The sequence below is a fragment of the Periplaneta americana genome, chromosome 3 (assembly GCF_040183065.1).
Source record: "Periplaneta americana isolate PAMFEO1 chromosome 3, P.americana_PAMFEO1_priV1, whole genome shotgun sequence".
NCBI classification, from domain to species: Eukaryota; Metazoa; Arthropoda; class Insecta; order Blattodea; family Blattidae; genus Periplaneta; species Periplaneta americana.
The window spans coordinates 164,713,370-164,733,325 of NC_091119.1; the positions used below are offsets into that span (position 1 = coordinate 164,713,370).

Consider the following 19,956-nt stretch of genomic DNA (forward strand, 5'->3'; position numbering starts at 1 on the left):
TGTTTTCTTTTGTACGGCCTATAAAATTCATCCTTTGTCAGAAGAGAGTCAATTATTGATCCATAGGTTTGTGAACTGAGAGCTGATTGATACAAAGGCAGTAGATAAAGATGTCACAACAGTCTAGATTGCAAATGCATCACTTGTTCCACAATGTTATTAACTAGATTAGGGAGCCTTCGAAATATTATTATTATTATTTTTTTTTTTTTGGAGATCGAGTTTAGTCAGTTGTTTTTGTATAGGTACAGTTATATGTGAATAAAAATATGATTAGTATTTGATATTAAATATAGCCCACATGGGATCATCAAATATCAAGAATTTGGGAAATGTAATGAACAGTAGCATCAAAAGCAAAGTTTTGTATCAAAACTGGAGAAAGATGAACATGGTATTAACTTTCTTGATATATTTTTAATGTAATATCCTGCTTCTGATGTTCCATTATCAGAGTTTTGTGAGCCATCTCTATAAATGTGAAGATAACACTAGTCACAAATTTTAACATTTTTTCGATGACCTCAATTAAAACGAGTGTCAAGGGGTAATTTGAGCTCTTGAATTAGGAAAAGCACCCAAACTGCTCTATCGCGTCGAATTTCTGAGTTATTGGTATGTCTCTCAAATATGTTATTAATTTGCTTATATTTAAGAACACCCTTGCTCATATGCATCTTATCACACACAAGTTATTAATAAAAAGCAACAAACTAAATATGATTTTAATTTATAAGGCATGTAAAGATTTTCAAATAAATTGTAACTGCTGACTCTTCTGTAGTCGAATCAGGCATTTTCCTGTAGAGAAACCAGTTGTGGTTCCACTGGTTCCCCATAATAGCTAGGTCCCAATGTCCTTGGTAGCGCCTAGTTGTGAATGTGTGTTTAAAATCAGACCAACATATGGGGTACCAGGACGGAGATGGCAATGTAGCCTAACGTTTGCAAAGTGAACCATTCCAGCACTATAACTTCGTGACTAATAAACATGATTGAAATAAATATGGTCCCATTCGATCGGGTATACGATTACAATGCCAGCATGACCTTGAATTGTTGCCGCACATGCGCGAGGCACAGGTGGACGCCCGTGGTGACTGGTGACCATTTTGGGCATAGGTGAAAATTTCCAGTTAACATATGCTATCTCACGACTCCGATGTGCTAGCATGCTGATTTTGATGCTAAACAAAAGATATCATGGGATTTACGGCTGCAAAAGGGTATCTGTCGGATACAGGGGGGAGAGCCATTAATCCTTCCCATTGAAGGCTTTAAGGAACCAACCTGGACAAATACCCAATGTCCCATCCCTACCTTCCCATGGTGCAGCTGTTAGTAAGCATAATTTTACAAGCTGAACTAAAGAGAGGGGCTACTCATCAATTAGCACTGGGTCAGCTTGATGAGTTAATGACTGAATTTGATATAATTTTCCTCTAACCAATACCTAATTCCCTCTTTACCCTTTCCTATCCAGTCCTCTGACTGAACTCTTACTTTCTTCGACCCTGACGGCATTAGAGCATTCGAGGCCTAGGGGTTCATTTCCCTTTCCTTCCTCCTCTTTCTACTTTTCTGTTCCTAGTGCTGACCTGCTATGGCACTAAAATCGTCCTCCAGTGGCTTAAGGAGGGAAAGCTGGTGATCAACAAGATCTCCCAGCTAGGTCCAATGGACCCGTCGACCAACAGCAGGTGTGGTTCTCCAGACATTCTGGGGGTTGTGTGTGAATGAAGTAGCCACCAAAACGTTAAAATATGGTGTTCACTTAAATCGGCTACAACTTGCCATTTTTCACTCCAATTTGAAATTAGTACCATTAAGGTAAAATTATCCGGAAGTAAAATAGTCCCCCAAAAAATCAAGAAATTGATTCGGAACACCTCAAAATCTGTGCTTCAGTGGCTGGTCATGATAATATCTTTGAAAAATATTGGAGTGCAAGAGGTCAAATGACTTTATTGTCAAACGCCTGGCATTAGAAAACAACAACAACATTTACGTGAATACATCTCGCTTAAATTGGGTTCTGTATTTGTTAACACAAGAAGAAAAGCACATCTGTTACCAAATTTCGAGAGATTGTCTGGCTTGATCCGAGAGAAATTCACCCGATTTTTCTTTTTTGGCAGTTTGTGATTACTGATGAAGTCTGGATCCACTAAGACAAATCAGCAGTCAATACAATGGAAGCACAGTTATTCTCCGCCTCCAAAGAAAGCAAAAGCTGGGAAAGTCATGGTGTCCGTGTTCTGAGATTCTGAAAGGATAATCATGATTGACTATCTAGCAAAGGAGAGAATAATAACCGGAGAATATTATTCAAATCTCCTGCAGCAACTCAAAGGGAAAACTCGCGAGAAATGGCTGGGTTATGGCCAAGAAGAAAGTGTTGTTTCATCACGACAATACATCTGCTCACATGTCTGCAATCGCGGTTGCTAAACTATACGAACTAGGATTTGAATTGTTGCCATAACCCCCTCTCCCAACTCTACAGATCTCAGACTTCTTTCTTCTCCCACAGCTCAAAACTCACTTGGCTACTAAGAAATTTGCGTCAAATGAAGAGGTTATTGCAGCAGCAGAAAGTTCTTTTGTAGACCTCGAGGAATCTGTGTACAGACCCAGAACAAAATTTGGGCCACCTAAATTTTCCATGCGAACATATGCAGTATGTTATAACTGGAATAGGAAAATTCAAGTGGCCCAAATTTTATTTCTGGGTCTATATAAGGAGAATATAGCAGCATTGCAGCACCAGTGGACCAAGTGTGTGAATCAGAGGGGATTATGTTAACAAATAAACACTGTTTCAGAACAATCCTAGTTTAATTTCTATGTCAGGCTATGAACTTTTCAAACAATCCTCATATTATTAAAAGAATAAGTCACCTCTGATAGCTGTCACTAGGACGAGTGGTAATCAGTTGCCAGGCCAACTCCATATCAACCAATCAGATTCTAGACACTACCTATACCACTCGCCTACGAATTTCAGTGAATTACAACCACTGTTTCTCAGATCAAGTAGACATACACACGTTTTATATGGCTGTAGTTTGATTTTTAATTGTTGAAGTGTTGTTTATGACTACTTTACATCGTTATTTCTTGTTTTGTTTCTGACATTTATTGTTAGAAATTTTTAAGTATGCCCTGTTTTATTAGCAGTTATATAAAAAGACAACATTGAACACAAAAGAGTAGGCTACAACCAAAGCATATTCCCACAACACACAAAAAAAGACTGGAATATAGGGAAAGGGTCTTTTACAGCCATGTCCCTGAAATGATGTATACACATTATGTATTAAGAAGACAAATTTATAGTTTAAATTTTTACTGTTGTCATATACCTAAGATGGGGACTGGTACTGTCCAGAATCTTCTTTATCTATTTATTTTATGTAGGCCTGCCTACTAGAATGATACTGTTGCTGATTAAGTACACTTGTTTGTTGATTACGTTTTAGTACAGTGGTCATTAGGACTCACTCAAATGGGCAGAGAGTAAGTGATGCAACAAAATATGCTCCATCATGCAGAAGGAAGAGATAGAAAGCGTACCTGCCAGCAGCCACGAATGCACACTGGTGCTGTAAGAGACCTGTGGGTAAGAGACGCTATCCCGAGAGTACACTGAGCGACGACTGCTGTTTTAGTGCAATCAAATTCTATAGCATATCGTACATCCAGAATATTTTACAGTAGAACGACTAATCATGCCATATATGCTGCACTAGAAGGAGTGAAGAAAGAATAATGCTGAATAGATTTTATGACTCATCACGGAAAAATATATCATACCAGTACTTCTAATGTTTTTAGACTCATCACGGAAAAATATATCATACCAGTACTTCTAATGTTTTTAGACTCATCACGGAAAAATATACCATATCAGTACTTCTAATGTTCTTAATCTTCCTTTCTTGCACTTCCTTCTTCTTATCCACAATTCTTAATAAAATAAAAACCATGAGGCTATAGTTTCATATTTTGAATCACTAGGCTACATACACAGCTATGTACATTATAATTGTGTTACCAAGCGACGGATACAACGAAGGTGATGGGAATTCATAGGCAATGAGCTGTAATTATAAATGGAGGTATTCTTGTTCATAAATGCGATCTGATGCAAGTAGTTCTGGCTGATATGTCTGAAAAGCTTGTGATGTTTGGGTACTCAGTAAATGCAACTCAGTAAATAATGTGTAAAATTAATTACCTACATAATTTATTTCGTGTAATAATTAAAATATATGCATATCTAACTAATTTTAAAAAATACAGTCATTTCCGAGTTCGTAAATATTACATTTTTGAGTAAAAATACATAGGCTAGGTACTTATCAAACTAAAACTATAGCTTTTAAAACAGTATACAATTAATTAAACATGAGGTACAGTCAGAGCATTAAGTGGTGCACACATAAGAGACCCCTCACTCTTTTTAATACTCGTTTTTAAATGATAAAGCCAAAAGAATTCAGGCACATTAGATACTGTATTGTCTCTCCGAGTAAGGGGACCTTCATAACTTTCTCAGTTAAACATACATTGCATTACCGTAGTAGTTGTGCTTTCTATGCACTGATGATAAACATTTCCTTACCTCACGTTGGCTTAATGGAAATCTTAACCCTTCAGTACTCGCCTGTCAACCAGCGTGTTTCTTTTCATTGTTGTACAGTATTTCCTAGAAAGTGTTTACAATGGTGATGCTTTAGATTTCTTCAAAACAAAGCTCGCATATTTAATTACATTCTTTAGTTTCAGTCTTGAAGTTGTTTGTATAACTTGTGTACCTAAGGTTTTATTCTTCTGGGTGACAATAATTGAGGAGCAGACATGGAAAACGGTATAAGTGCCTCCGAGGTCAAATTTTGTTTTTGTCATGGAATGTGATATATGTAGCAGCACCAATGTCATAGTAATGGATATATGTGCCAAACATCCTTCCATATAGTCAAACGAGTGCATTCTAGATGGCACTCAATATAAGTCCCATAGTATAGTCCTGATGAACGATATAAGTAGCACCTAGTATATGTTCTGTGGAGGGTTAGTCGCTGTGTTGATCTGCAGTGAATGTAGCAGTCTTGAAGCATTTATTATGGATAATAACAGGCCACTAACTATAAAAGAATCTAAGGCAAAGAAGTGTGTAGAAAATAGGAAACTACGGCAGCAAGGGAAGCCATACGAAACTGCTAAGGAAGAGGGTTTGTAAAGCCATGGTTCCTGATGGAATGGAGGACATTGTAAGGTCGGCCAGAATTAAAAAACCATTCAAATAAATTTCAATGACATCTGAAGACTTCTTGGATGTAGCTTCAGAAGCTGATAGGGCCATAAATATGTTACGCATTACTCAAGTATCATGAATTCGAATTGCTTGTGATCATCCAACATTGGTCCTTACCAGGAATAACTTGAGTGATTCTGAACAGTGGAAGACATGTCAGGTTCTAAGAAGAGGACGAACACTGCAATCTATTACAAGTCTGGAGAAGTTTTCTATGTTGACTCCAAAGAACTCTTTAAACGCAGAGATGCTAGATTTCATGGGCACAAAGTACCATGGTTTTTATAAGGACCTGTGACAGTAAGAAAAATAGTTTATCGTGCTTACAAATCAAATTTTTAGTGTTCTACCTTTTAATATTCACAAATCACTCGACTGTTTGTACCGTTTTCAAGGAAATTATACATGGCACTTATATCATTGTCAGACTTTGATAATATGGGAGCCAGTTACACTACATAATATTGTCAGGAATGGGTTGTTTCACAGCTCAATATGTTTGCAGGGAACTTAATTGGATGTTGAAACACTTTATGTTGAAAAAATTGAACAATAATTACACTTTATGTTGAAAAAATTGAACAATAATTGCAAGTATACAGTTTTTTGTGTTTTCCCACACGTTGTCATTTTGGCACATAGGCCTATACCGTTTTCCTTGTCCAGTCCACAATTGTCAACCACACGACTTTATATGTTACAGTTTCTGCAAAATTTCGGTAAGTATTCATTATCACTTTTGTGACAATTTGTTCTATTAAACTTCGAAGAATTGTAGATCTACGTTTATCAGATTCCTTTAGAGATTAAAAGGCATTCTCAAGTATAACTGGGAATTCAAGAATCTGCTATGCCAGCCCTAGAACAAAGGAATGGATCCAGGGACCATTGTTACCAATCTGATAGGTCTCGAGACAAAAGACTAGAAATGGTGTGTGAAATGTTCAAATCGGACATGTGCCAACTACTTGAGGGATATCTGTGTAAATTGCTTGTAAATAACTAGGTATTGTGAAGACATGTCTGCAGAAAGCATTCAGGAATAAAGTCTTTTGAAGGGTAATCTTAAGGATAATAAGTCAAAAGCTACTCAGGTATCATTGTATAGAAAGTTTTCACAACAAAGCAAGGATTATAAAACATGTTTCCAGTGTTAATTTTGAAGGTAAATGTAGAAAATATTTGAAATTTACACATAAATAATTATCGACTAATCATAAATTAATTAATTCAGTTTCAAAACTACTTTTATATTTATTTATAAATAAACTGTATATACTCCATAGTAACACATTTATGTAACCATTCATATTGAAAAGAATGTTCAAATTCATTCTCTGAAGCAAGAATATAACTAGGGTGACACCTGTCCCCCAACGCAACTGAATACGTTACGAAAAAGTATGCGACAAGTACTGAAGGGTTAATTAAGCTCAGTGTAGGGCAGTCTTCCTTTCGCCTGTTCTATACAATATCGTATTAACTAATAAAATTCTACATAGCCAACATACACGATTTTAAAAGAATGAACTATATTTTTAAACATATTAGTGAATGTACACTCAAAAGGCATCTCTGACAAAATCACGAACTACTCTATTTGAAGTCATCACAGGGAATCTTTGATCTTGCTATGCACCACACAGGAGAAAAAACATCACTGAAAATAACCTCAAAATTTTAGTGCACCGCTCTAGACACACAGTATCATCACTGTGAAAGATGCAAAATCAACCCAGCCCACCTCAAAACCTTCATTTCTTGTATGCCCAATGGATCATTTTTTTCAGACATTTTCAGTCGGTGACATAACCCAGGTGTACCACCATCATTTTGCACTTTGCGGGAAAGCGAATGTTATCTATAAAAGAATGTATGTACATGCAAGGCATACCAAATCCTAACAAACCAAACCTATCTGATCCTCGTCCTTACGAAAACTCACTTTCTATCAATCCACCAAGGCATACCAAAAGCTTGAACAGACCAAACATAACCTATCATTGATTCTCGACTTTATAAAAACTCACTATTCACCTACCTACCAAAAGCGTGTATGCAAAGCTTATCAAAAACCTGAACCAAACCAAACCTAACCCATAACTGATACTCGACCCTACAAAAACTCGCTTTCTATCTATTTACCTACCAAAAAGTGTATATGTAAAACATACCAATAGCCTGAAAAACCAAACCTAACCTGTCACTGATCTCTTATTTTTCTTTCCAGATCTTGGCAGCACTGTGACACCCATTTCAAAAGTCTTCAGCTGTATATACTTACTTACAAATGGCTTTTAAGGAACTCAGAGGTGCATTGCCACCCTCACATAAGCCTGCCATCGGTCCTTATCCTTAGTAAGATTAATCCAGTCTCTACAATCATACCCCAGCTCTCTCAAATCTATTTTAATATTATCATCCCATCTACATCTTGACCTCCCCAAAGGTGTTCCAACTAACACTCTATATGCATTTCTACATATGTGCTACATGCCCTGCCCATCTCAAATATCTGGAGTTAATGTTCCTAATTATGTTAGGTGAAGAATACAATGCGTGCAGTTCTGAGTTGTGTAACTTTCTCCATTCTCCTGTAATTTCAATTCTCTCAGCTCCAAATATTTTCTTAAGCACCTTATTCTCAGACACACCATTTCGGCAAGCCACTTTATGCATGATGTGTATCTGTGAAGAGTTATGTCGTGTACTAAGATGAGTGTATGTTAAGTGTTCATGTAAGTGTAGTGTAGGGAATGGGTAAGGATGATGATGGTGAGGGAGGGAGAAGGGGAAACCCGGCGCCGGCACGTAGCCTACTCCTGTCGAATAACACCAAGGGGACCGCCAGGCTTACGTCCCCATCCGACAGACAAATCACTATCAACAGTGACATATGCCTTCCCTTCATATGCACTGCGGAGAGATTTTGGATTTAATCCAGCATAATGGTGCACAATTTAGTGATTAGAAGTTGTGCACCGCCATCTCTCCTAGTCCCGAGGTAGAAATTTCACAAGAAAATTTCTGATCCCTCCGGGAATCGAACCCAGGCCGGCTAGTCTGGAGGCATACAAGCTACCACAGAGCTAACTCGGCGGACTTTAGAGAAAAGTATTTATTTTGGTGTCCCATACAACCTCCCGGAGTTCGTCGTTTTAATTACTTTCCAGTCTATATATTATAGGCCTAGTATGAGTAGAAAAAAATAACCAAATTGAGAGCATAAATTCTTGCCAATTTTACAGTGACCCTTTCACCAATGAATTTACCCTAAATAGAAAGTTTTCACCACTTTTTTTTCTTTTGTTATTATTCCTTTCCCTAAACAAGGATTTCCTAGAAGACAAAGTACACTATTTACAAAAGAAAATATTAATACATTAATGGGTAGTTCTGTTATGAATAGTAATAATTACTTCCGCAATATATCTAAAGAAGTATTTACAACAGACTTACATTCTTAACATAACTAAACAGTAAGAAATTGCATAGTACATACCAATACATAGTTACTTTCCTTCGGGGTACTAGAGCACACAGGCTTATCGCTTTATCCAAGTCTCCATTCATATGGGAGGAGGGAATGAGAGGTCTCCCAAATAGTCATAATATTTAAATCTCTTACTTATACTGCTGCAAACTTATCCTTTACATTGAAGCAACATGACACGAGGATTAAACACTCGTAAAATTAGATTAACGTATGTGTTTTGAAAATACAAAATGGGAATATTTTCCCTGAACCATAAATGCAATGCAAATGGAATAAATTTCAGCAACCCTGATAGTAAGAAAGTACAGTGCAATTCTTACTGCTGTCTTCTGTTGGTAAGCACGATTCTCATATTAGGCCTAATATATCAGGCATCCAAAGTCCGTGTGCACTAGCATCCCCTTCGTTTTAACTGTGACTCCTCTGCATCAGCTGAGGGTCTTCCCCCAATGCTATGAAGCACTTCCTCTTCGAGTATTTCGATGTCTCCTATCATCTCCGATGTTCTTACCTCACCTGGCCCCATATCTACCACTACCCCAGCAAATGTCAACAGATCATGTTATTTCATACTCACAATATGAATTACTGTCATCTTAAACTCGATTCAATAGAATTATAAGTTACCAGTGGCCTACTGTATTCAGTACGGTAGTAGTAGGCTACCTTTAATATCTCGCAAGAACGTTCCCTTTCATTGTGAGTGGAACTTCAAACACTATGCACTTACACGAAATACACTGAATATTCTCCTTCTTAACAATTTTTTTAATAACACATCAATGAAACAGAAGTTATAACTACTCACACAGGATTTGTTTAATTCTTGAAACTGTTAAAGTAGCCTACAATAGGCCTATATACTTTCATGATATCATGTTCATAACACTCAAGCAAATGGCTCTGTTAATCTCTGATTCAAGGCATTTACATTTTCTACTTATTAACACTGTAAATTCATAGCACATATCAGCATAGTTAAAATAGTTGTGGCAATCTCATTAACTTGCAGTTGCAGTATATCATAATTCCTAAGTTTGCATACGAAATTCTTTTATGTATTAACACCAATTTATTATTCTACAGTTGATTTATATAGCAGTATTAAAACTAACACTGATAACCACTTATGATACAAAAACAACACTGAATTTTTCACAACATTCTGCACCTACAGGTTAAAAGGCTATGATCACAATTCTGTAACCTTACTACTGCTTTAACCATATCCAATAAATGGGAAAATTGTATCACAAGTTAATGTTATACTATTTATAGAACTAACAACGACCATCACACGAAACTTGACAACTTAAAAAACGATTCAAAACATGCCACATTTTGACCTACAAGGTCATGTCAAATTTGGGTCATATACAATACAGAATACTGTGAACATAAGAAAGATATACGTTGTACATACGTTTTAGAACTAAATTACATTGTTAAAAGTTATGCTAAATGAACTTTCCGTCAAGATATACTCACAATTCAAAACAAAATGTTTGGAAAGAACCAGAATACAAATTCGAGAGACAAGCATATGTTCATGCAAGCGCTAATGGATTCTTAGCATATCGTTCAGTATATTATTACATGAAATGGAATGCCAACAGTTGTAATATCGATTTCCTAATTAGTCTAAAGTAATAACCAAATCTTACGTGTATTTTCTTTCCAGCAGGCGTCTTCTCTAATCTTTCAGTTCCGGAATCCGGATTTTACCCAAAGCTCTGTACCGGAAACTGTAATACGGACGCGTTCTAGAATAGATTAAGAATTTATAATCTCGATAACGTAGCAGAGCGTAAGCAGAACTGAGCCGAACGTCAAAGAGCAATAACCAAATGGTGAACACCGTACCAAAATCTTTGACTGTACATACGTCAAGACTGCTATAAACAGAAAGTACGAAAGTGGTGAATTGTGATTGCAATAGGTGTGAATCATAAGAAGGATAAGGAGATAATTTCCCATTGAAAAATTATTTTCGGCTAAGGTATAATTTACATTTTTATTCATTTTTTCCAAACGCTTTAATAGCGTATTAGTGAAAGGACCGTAATGTGTTAGCTGACAGGAAACGAAAGAATTCCTTCGTAATAAGTTGTAACGTGTGAAATATTGTACTTTATTCACTGCCTATAGTCTTATTCCATATAAGCATGTGATTATGATGAATATTTATGAGAATCTAAAAACTTCAAACAAGATGACATTTCTTAAAGTGACGTTAAATAGGTCACATAACAGTCATCAGTAAATTAAAAACTATACTAAAAACTGTTGGGCTATATAAATTCTGACAGAAGGAGTTTATTAAAGTATATTTCATAACTTTCCAATATAACTATCTTCATTTATTGTTATTGACTTTAAAATTCAAAAGACACAGCGAGGATGATGATTATGATGATGACCGTCTTAAATTTGCCAACATATTTTCTTATGACTTACAGTTGTCCAAACTTTTGACAGGATTGCGATAGTTTTGCATGCCCTCATTATTCTGTAAATGATTTATTTAGATGAAGGAGGCTGGTTGCCTAGGTAGTCATGCTCTGTTGCAGTGCGGAATAAAGCAACAGCAGTTCTGCTAGGCCATTCTGGGAGTGCGGTTAATAAAGCTTCTTTCCAAAGTTTATCGTTTGTCTGATCTTCCAAATTAACTCGGAAAGCTTTTCTGACTGTGTCGGATGTTTACAGCTGCTCTAGAGTATGGGATTGTGCAAGGAAAATTTTGGAGAATATGCGTTCCCTTCTTAGCCAACGAATCTGCCGTTTCATTTCTTGCAATCCCGCAGAGAGACGGTATCCATTGTAGGGACACTATTTTGCCCAGGTTATTAATCTCTCTGATGATCTTCCTGCATTGTAGTACATCATTCTTGACTGGAGGTTCCAGGTAATTTGCAATTGCAGATTTAGTGTCAACTAGAATGACAACATTTATAAAGGATGTAAACCTGCAGGTGAGTTGTTTCAAGGCAGTTTCTATGGCTCCAATCTCTCCATCAAATGGTGTAAAGTTTTTCCAAGAGTGAGATACACTGAGAAGAGTTCGCAGTGGGCATTTGGTTCACTTAGGTCTAGATGGTAATTAGTATGATGTATAGTTCTAGCGGATTACTTAAGTTAGGGGTAAAAGTTCAGATGTTATCCAAGATATACCAAGTTTGTGTCTTTCTGTTATTATCTTTTGTAAAAAACCTTCTTGCGTTTTAAGTTTGCAGACGTGATGTATGTTGCTAGGAGGGCAATCAGTCTAAGTTTATCGTGTATTTTCAGAGCTGATTCGATAATTTCTGATTTTAAATCCATATTACTTGTATGTAAAAGTAAGGAGTTGATCAGAGTTGATTTTACTCGTTGACTAAGGCCGTGTCTCAAAGCTCAAGTCCATACTACACACTAGTGACTAGCAACTAGATGACTTGTGAACTACACACTAGGGAGCTTTGGAAATGTATGCTTGAAACATGGCCTTCTTCATAGATTATTTTTCTAAAAACCATGACATTACGGTGCAGCACTAAATTAAGAAGGCAGTGTCCTAATGCAGTTTCATTACGAGTTATATGGAAAAGATAAGGGCTTAATATATTACAGTAATGATTAAAACATTGTACAGAAGGTACTAACAATATCAGTGTTCAAAGTTAACGTGTTATTCTAAATTATATTTACATTATTTTACTTCCAAAGCATTTTCAGATTTCATAACCCCATTTGCTGATGAGGTATCCATGTTTGTTTAGTGAACAAGTCGACAATCAAGCAAGCATTTTCGTTGACTAGCTACTACGGACTTGATTGCTATGGACTATGTAGCTTTGGATCATGACTTCAGACGTCACATTCGGCTATTTAGTCAACAATTTAGTTCACTTCAGCTGAAAATATAGCTTTGAGACACGGCCTAAGTCTACAACTTGTTCTGTTGAGCGATTTTGTTTTAAACCTGCTTGGGCAGGGTGCAAAATGTTGTGGTTTTCAATATACCAGTTTAGCCTGCTGATGATAATTCTTTCCATTGTTTTTGATAAATAACCCGTTATTCTGTAAATAATATTACTTAAGTGCAAATTTCATTTACAGAAAAATGCCTTTAGAATGGCTTTTTGGCAAACGCATGACTCCAGAGGAGATGCTGCGGAAGAACCAACGTGCATTGAACAAAGCTATGAGAGACTTGGATCGAGAAAGAGCTCGAATGGAACAACAAGAAAAGAAGATTATTGCAGATATAAAGAAAATGGCTAAAGAAGGCCAGATGGTTAGTACACCAATTGCTTGTTCCCTAGTGTTATTGCTGGTATGATGTCCACAACTTGCAAGATGTTACCGACATGTGTTCACATTATATACCATTCTGCTCCCAAAGACTTCTATATTGTTTTTTTTTAAATTGTAATTTATATATCGATTTCGATAATAATGATTTCATTATTGGTAGCCCAAACTTGAAATTCAATTTCAGAGAAATGCAACATTTAACTCTTACCACATGTAGGCCTACCTATCTGTCAAACCATACAATTAATGATTGCGCAAATCCAAGCATACACATTTTAAGTGCACTATTTATTTTCGTATACAGTAACTGATTTAAAAATGAAAATGGTTTATTTATATTTAATTTTATACCAGGTGAACTAAAATTCCATTTCTATGAAGTGAAAATAGAGCTTCGATAGTGGCATAAGACACTGGGTAAAAGCTAACGGAACTTCAAAATTGGATAGGATTATCTATACAAGTTGTAATCAAAGAAATTTACAAAATATGAGAAACAATGTAGATCATAGTAGATTATGTATGTTGTTTGTTTATTCTATTGTTTTATGTATTTGTAAACATGAACCAAAAACTATATACTCTGTTGTTTTAGGATGCTGTGAAAATAATGGCTAAAGACCTTGTGAGGACACGACGTTATGTAAAAAAGTTCATGCTTATGAAAGCTAATATTCAAGCTGTCTCTCTTAAGATACAGACACTCAGGTCACAGAATGCAATGGCACAAGCAATGAAAGGTGTAACGAAAGCAATGCAGAATATGAACAGGTAAGTAGACTATAACTTACGTAAATCAAACTTATGAAAATTAAATAAATAAAAGTTCTTCAAGAGTGTTTCAGAGATTCATGTCAGACAAAAATATAAAGTAAATGGAAGTATCGTTAGAATTTCAGCTAAAACTTTGCATTTAAATTTAAAAAATAACGAGCAGTTTCATTCGTCATTCTGCACAATGCTGAAAAATGAGAGCAGCAAACAATTAAAGGAGTAAGAAACATATAAATAAATTTAAGGTAATTTCCTAGAAGACGGGCAAAATCCAACATGGCTGACGAAAACTACCAAAAACGTTCTGCCAACTATAAAGTCCAAATGTCACCAAACATCGCAAAATCAAAGATGAAAAATCAAATATATATTCATATTTTTAAAGAAGAACAAGCCCTCAAAAAAGAATGAAAATACATTTAATTTTTCGCCTTTGATTTTTTTGGCGTTTCGTGGCATTCGAACTTCATAGTTGATAGTACTTTTCTGGCAGTTTTCGTCTGCACTTTACCCGCAAAAATCACTAAGACACAAAACAAAACATAATAATTTATCACCTTATCAAATAAAATTAAATTCTCATCGACGTCTTCAACGACAACCTCTTCGCTTCCAGTATAAATGACACAGGCTTTAAGACAATCTAAACTTAAACCATGCAGGCAACAAAGAACTAAACCAACACTTTGTCATACAGTCAACTTTGCATAAATAAACCACGTGTTTACACTAAATGAAATTCTCTTCGAACACTTATTACACCTTAACTTCTACAGAAAATTCAGTAAATAATTCCTTTAAACCACAGAAAAACAGTTTTCTCCTCAACATTCAACACAATCCTTATTCACCAGCGAAAGAACTAAACCAAAATCGACACAAAATTTAATAGATAAATTTCAGAACACAGATTCCTTCCTTTCCCTCTTACTTCAAAATTCCAACCTTGTGCACACAAAATAAATTATTGCCACTGAAAAGTGCCTTTTCATAAGCATGATGATGCGCATTCGACAAATGCAGACAAGTCTACAATGTAACACCACTCACGTCAAACAACCAAGAACAACTGATAACGTCATTATCCATTCAAAATTAATGAAAATTCTAGAATAAATGACAACTATAACCAATCAAATCGAAAGAAAATCACAAAAACCATAAAATGAGAAACTTTCAATAGCTTTAGCCATCAGACACAACATAGCACCACTCACGTCAAACAACCAAGAACAACTGATAACGTCATTATCCATTCAAAATTAACGAAAATTCTAGAACAAATGACAACTATAACCAATAAAATTAAAAGAAAATCACAGCGACACCTAGTATAAAAAACCTAGAACTAACATGTAAAAGTCACTAAAAGATCACTAACATTTAACTCTGAAATAAAAAGTTGGTGATACTTACTATATTCAACCAAGTGGCCGTCTTCTATGAAATTACCAAATTAAAAAAAAAACTAAACTCTGGAGGAAAAAGTAGCCAACTCAAAAAAAAATCTTCTGAAGGATGGTTACGTATTACACTATAGTAAAAAAAATGGAAGCGTACACTTCTTACTGTCCTTAGTTATGTTGAGATTTTGAGTATAATTAAAAAAAACATGAAGATAGGATCTGTATCAATTTTTTATTTGATCAGGTAATTTACACAGTAATCTGCCATACAACAATCGTACATTTAACAATCCAGATAAACTAGTATCATTATCTAAAAAATAACAATTTTGTGGCTTGGTTCCCTTGTGCTTAACTGCATCCAGTTGTCATATATGCACTAACCCTAACACAGATGGGGTCCTGTAAATGATTTTTTTCTTATTTTTAAAGGAAATGTAAGCTTCACTGCTTCTTATTGTTTGTATCTGATACGTTGCAGGCAGTTGAACCTACCCCAGATTCAAAGAATTCTTCAAGAATTTGAGAAGCAGTCAGAGATCATGGATATGAAAGAAGAAATGATGAATGATGCTATTGATGATGCGATGGAAGACGAAGGAGATGAAGAAGAAAGGTATGTTTATTTCTATTTAATAATAGCTCATATATATATAATAATGGAGAAAATATTACATGTATCCATCCACTCCTGTGTATGTTTCAGTGATGCTGTTGTGTCACAAGTATTAGATGAACTCGGTCTTCAGCTCACAGACCAGTTGTCTGGCTTGCCGCAAGCTTCAGGTTCTTTGGCAGCAAGTGGAGCAAAAGCCCCTGCCATGGCTGCAGCAGCAGGAGGAGGCGGTGCTGGAGTTGGCGGCGGAGGCGGTGGTGGTGCAGGGGCAGTTAATGACGCAGATGCAGACCTCCAGGCCCGACTTGACAACCTGCGGAGAGAATAGAAGTTGAACTGTTACCTACTGACACAGATCTCGCAGGTTCCCTGCTTGGAAGCAAGAGTAATGGCTCTATAAGACATTTACTGGTTCAAACAAATACCTAAGGCATTTTAAGACAGAAATTTGTTATATATATATATTTAGAAATATAAAGTGAAACAATAAATTATTGAAGAAAATGGTAATATCATTGCAGAAAATGTTTCTAAGTGAAATATTTCTCACTATTTTCTTTTACAGTTCATCTGGACAACTGTTTATAATGCACCTAATAGAACTGATAAAAATATCCTCTTTCTAGCTTACATAAATAGTTTAAAAGTATAAAATTGCTTAATGAAATATTGTTAAATATATTATTAAAGCATTCACACAAAAGAAGCAAAAGCAGCAGTAAAACTGTACTGTATTTAATATTTTATTTTTACAATTCTCCATCTACATTAAAAAAAACACCAATGATAAGGGACATCTTTTTATTAGCTAGTAAACTGTTGCATGTTTGTTGCAAGAAACGATCGTTTATACCAAGAATAAATGATTTCAAGATAGAAGTATGGCAGTTTTCATGCTCATATATCAGGATATTACATATTACTCCACTAAAATGTGTCCACATGTTGGATAAGCACTGGCCTAAGCTCAAATCATACCTTTCAGTACCAGAGGGTGTTCATGGTTGTGATTCACAGAAGAAAAACATAAGTGACTACCAACTAATACTGAAAGCTAAAAAGAATGAAAAAAAAAATGTAAGTTAATAGTAATAACATAAAGGCCTAATTGAGTGAAAGCAGTTTACAAAGAAACTGAAGTATAAATACATACATACTATGTATGTACAGCTGTATTAAAAATGTAGTACCTTCCTGTGTATTGAGACTGCCAATAAAAATATATAGTAAATAAAATGTAATTAATTATGATTTGAAGTATCAAATAAGCCCATCAGAGAGATATTGCAACACAATCAGAAAGATGCAGATTGTAAATATTTCGAATTGAGCTTAAAGTCATTATTATTTACATTATTTCTTACAGCATCTAAGATTTTCAAGTACCAATACATTAAAATAACTCTTGAATAAAGTATTTGTGCACCAGTAATAAAAGAGAGTGTACCAAACCTTTGCTTCCAAGAAATACAAAATCTTATCTTCAAAGAAATAAATTGATAAATGCTATAAATATTTCTCCATTATGAACTCCCAAGCCTTAACAAAATGAGTGCTGAAGCACATGTCTGAATGATAGAAGTGCATATATAAACTGCAGATTTTATATACGCCTATCTTTCAAATTAGAGACTGAAGCAAGGAATTATTTTATGAATAATTATCTACTTCAGTTTGTATTTTTTCAGCTTCTTGAGAACAGTTGTATATAATATAATGCTGAAAGACTGCGATGTATAGAATATTATACTGCTTTGTTTTGTGATGTACGTTTGTGGGTATATGGATTTGAACTTCAAATGGTACTTCAGAAGCTGCGTGTAATATGTTATGAGAACAAAAAATCATCGTTTTATGTTGTAATTACTAACATCATTGTCAGCAGCTTTGCATTACTAATGTGCTCTTCTATATAACATGGAATGCATTGCCTCTTGTTACGTGAACGTAAAGGACTGTTATATTTGGTAAAGAATTTTATCTACTTATATTTACTTTAAAACAGTGATTCTAATTATTTAAGGACAATAGTTACGACATTGAAATTATATCTGTGGTCATTTTCTCTTAGTTTCAAGTTATTACACACACATAAATTACTTGTGAGAGCAGAACTACTAAAAACTTATTTTTAAAGAAAGTATGCATTGTAGTAATTTTTCTTTGCATTGAATTTTATGTGTGCATTTGATTCAGATGTACTCCTTTTGTATTATATTGTCTTATAAAAGTGATGTAGCATACAACTGTAATATACTTGTTAAACATTTCATACTTGTGACTATTATTTTTATATATTCATTTACAGGGTGATTCGCGAATTTCTGTCCCGGTTTATGGAGGTGATTCCTGAGGTTATTTGGAACAAAAAATGTAAATAAATTAATGGGATTACATTCATAATCGCAGAGTTATAAAAATTTTTCGTAACGCGTCACAGTGAATGGAGCGCTAGACATGTTTGTTGCCAAAACTACGTGCACGTTGTTGATAGTTGCTATTTATTAAGCTATCAGGTTAAGGTACAAACACGCAAAGAGTTGCTTCAACGCATTCTTGAAGCAATGGCGACAATAAGGAACAAATGTGTGAAACTGCGAAATGCTACACCTGCCTTGAGATTCAGGGAGGAATTTTCAAAAATGTGATTTAAATTCACTCTAAATGAAAGAGACTGATACATAAACAATCAATTGTTTGTATTTTAATTATTTTTTGCAGTTTTGTTAGTGAAACCCTGAAATAAAAGTTTTTTTATGCTGTTTTCATATTACCAAGTCCGTAATTTATTTACATTTTTTGTTCTAAATAACATCAGGAATAGCCTCCATAAACCAAGGGAGAACTTCACCCTGTATATTAATTTGAAATAAAAAAAAAAAAAAACATCTGAGAAACTTGCAGAATTTTTTCCTACTTCCTTACTGCTGCACATTTGGCCCTTCTGAAATTATTTATGCCAAGGTAAAACTAAACACAATATCTAGAAACGTTAAAAGTGTGTCCTGTTAGAAATTTCAAATACTGACAAATTCACGAGCATTATTTGTCCAAAAAATGAAGTTGCATATCTGTGCCAAGTCAACAAAAGATAATTACCGCAACGATTACAATGTATAATGTATTGTTGAGACTGGAGAGAAGAAACCACCTGAAGATGAGAGTAACAACTTTGAGGTATGGATTTTATAGACGCACAATGTTTGACATTGCAGAATCGTAATTCTTCGTATTTTCTTCGGGGTTTATTTAACTCCAATGCTCCCCATTCGTGTTCTTTTAAGCATATGCACCAGACATTCGTGACGTAGGGTCAGCATAACTCCACATCGGATTAAAACAATACAAATAGTGTGCCTTCTGTCTAGAGAACACACTATTGCGTGAACACCTTATCTTGCTTTAATGTACCCCAAATAACAAAGATAAAGTTATCCCTATTGAAGGCCTGAAGGGTAGCGGGAGTTTAAGGATCCCACTTGTACGATCAGTATTAATGGTAATATCAATCCTACACGTCTGCAACTTCTACTGGCAAGGAAATACCTCTGGTACTAATTTGTTAGATGCTGAGTAAACCCCAGGGCTATAGTGCTGACAGAAGGATTAAATCGATGGACGAACTCCATCAAGAATCGAACCCACCAAATTTCGGCTTGCAGCGTTACCGCGAGCCCAAATAAAGATGTTAGTAATATAGGCAAGTCAGTAAGAAGCACGAAATAATATCAAAGATTAAGGTTAGATATTTAACGGTATATGTACTTTCACATTTTAACATGGAAAGACATTGATACTTATTACTAATCTTTTTATTTTCGATTCTACTGATGCGTATTCTTAATTTTCTGTGTTTTTATCTCTTGTGAATTCTAAACTAAACAAGAAAAAAATACTAAAGAAAAGACATTCTAAACAATTATTTATCATGACAGCGCCATATTGCTTTCTAAATTGGAAATCAGTGTTGCCTTCCACAAAATTCGATAGCAATATTAAAATTCCCTCAAACAATTGCAGTTGGAACGTAACAATCACATACAGACCA

At 35.1% G+C, this 19,956-nt stretch overlaps 2 protein-coding genes and 1 long non-coding RNA gene across 4 annotated transcripts in view; 1 reads left to right on the forward strand and 2 right to left on the reverse strand.

Annotated features, from left to right (window-relative positions):
* The window catches only part of LOC138696812 (zinc finger CCCH domain-containing protein 11A-like), a 37,452-nt gene extending 26,827 nt beyond the window's left edge, over positions 1–10,625 (reverse strand). The window contains exon 1 of the mRNA XM_069822236.1: positions 10,481–10,625. The gene's annotated coding sequence lies outside the window, so the exon portion shown is untranslated. The remainder of the gene's footprint in view (positions 1–10,480) is intronic.
* Positions 10,626–10,666: 41 nt separating this feature from the next.
* On the forward strand, positions 10,667–18,182 carry Vps2 (vacuolar protein sorting 2). Of its 2 annotated transcripts, none has more exons than XM_069822238.1 (5): positions 10,667–10,815; positions 12,915–13,092; positions 13,708–13,883; positions 15,774–15,908; positions 15,999–18,182. In XM_069822238.1, exons 2-5 carry the CDS (start codon positions 12,919–12,921, stop codon positions 16,234–16,236), a joined length of 723 nt encoding a protein of 240 aa, XP_069678339.1. In that variant the 5' UTR covers positions 10,667–10,815; positions 12,915–12,918; the 3' UTR covers positions 16,237–18,182. The 2 variants fall into 2 exon arrangements, with proteins under 2 accessions (XP_069678339.1, XP_069678338.1); XM_069822237.1 differs by lacking the exon at positions 10,667–10,815 and adding an exon at positions 11,585–11,721.
* On the reverse strand, positions 15,785–19,914 carry LOC138696815 (uncharacterized). The gene is made up of 2 exons (XR_011331468.1): positions 19,008–19,914; positions 15,785–16,221 (listed from the first exon to the last, which is right to left on the reverse strand). It is a non-coding gene; the product is annotated as an uncharacterized lncRNA (long non-coding RNA).
* Positions 19,915–19,956: the final 42 nt, after the last annotated feature.

Bases quoted from the DNA above. Each gene is read 5' to 3' on its own strand.
- Vps2 (XM_069822237.1), top strand. From the start codon at position 11,675: ATGATCTTCCTGCATTGTAGTACATCATTCTTGACTGGAGGTTCCAG. The intron at 11,722-12,914 runs GTAATTTGCAAT...TTTCATTTACAG, and splicing joins TTCTTGACTGGAGGTTCCAG to AAAAATGCCTTTAGAATGGC. The intron at 13,093-13,707 runs GTTAGTACACCA...CTGTTGTTTTAG, and splicing joins TGGCTAAAGAAGGCCAGATG to GATGCTGTGAAAATAATGGC.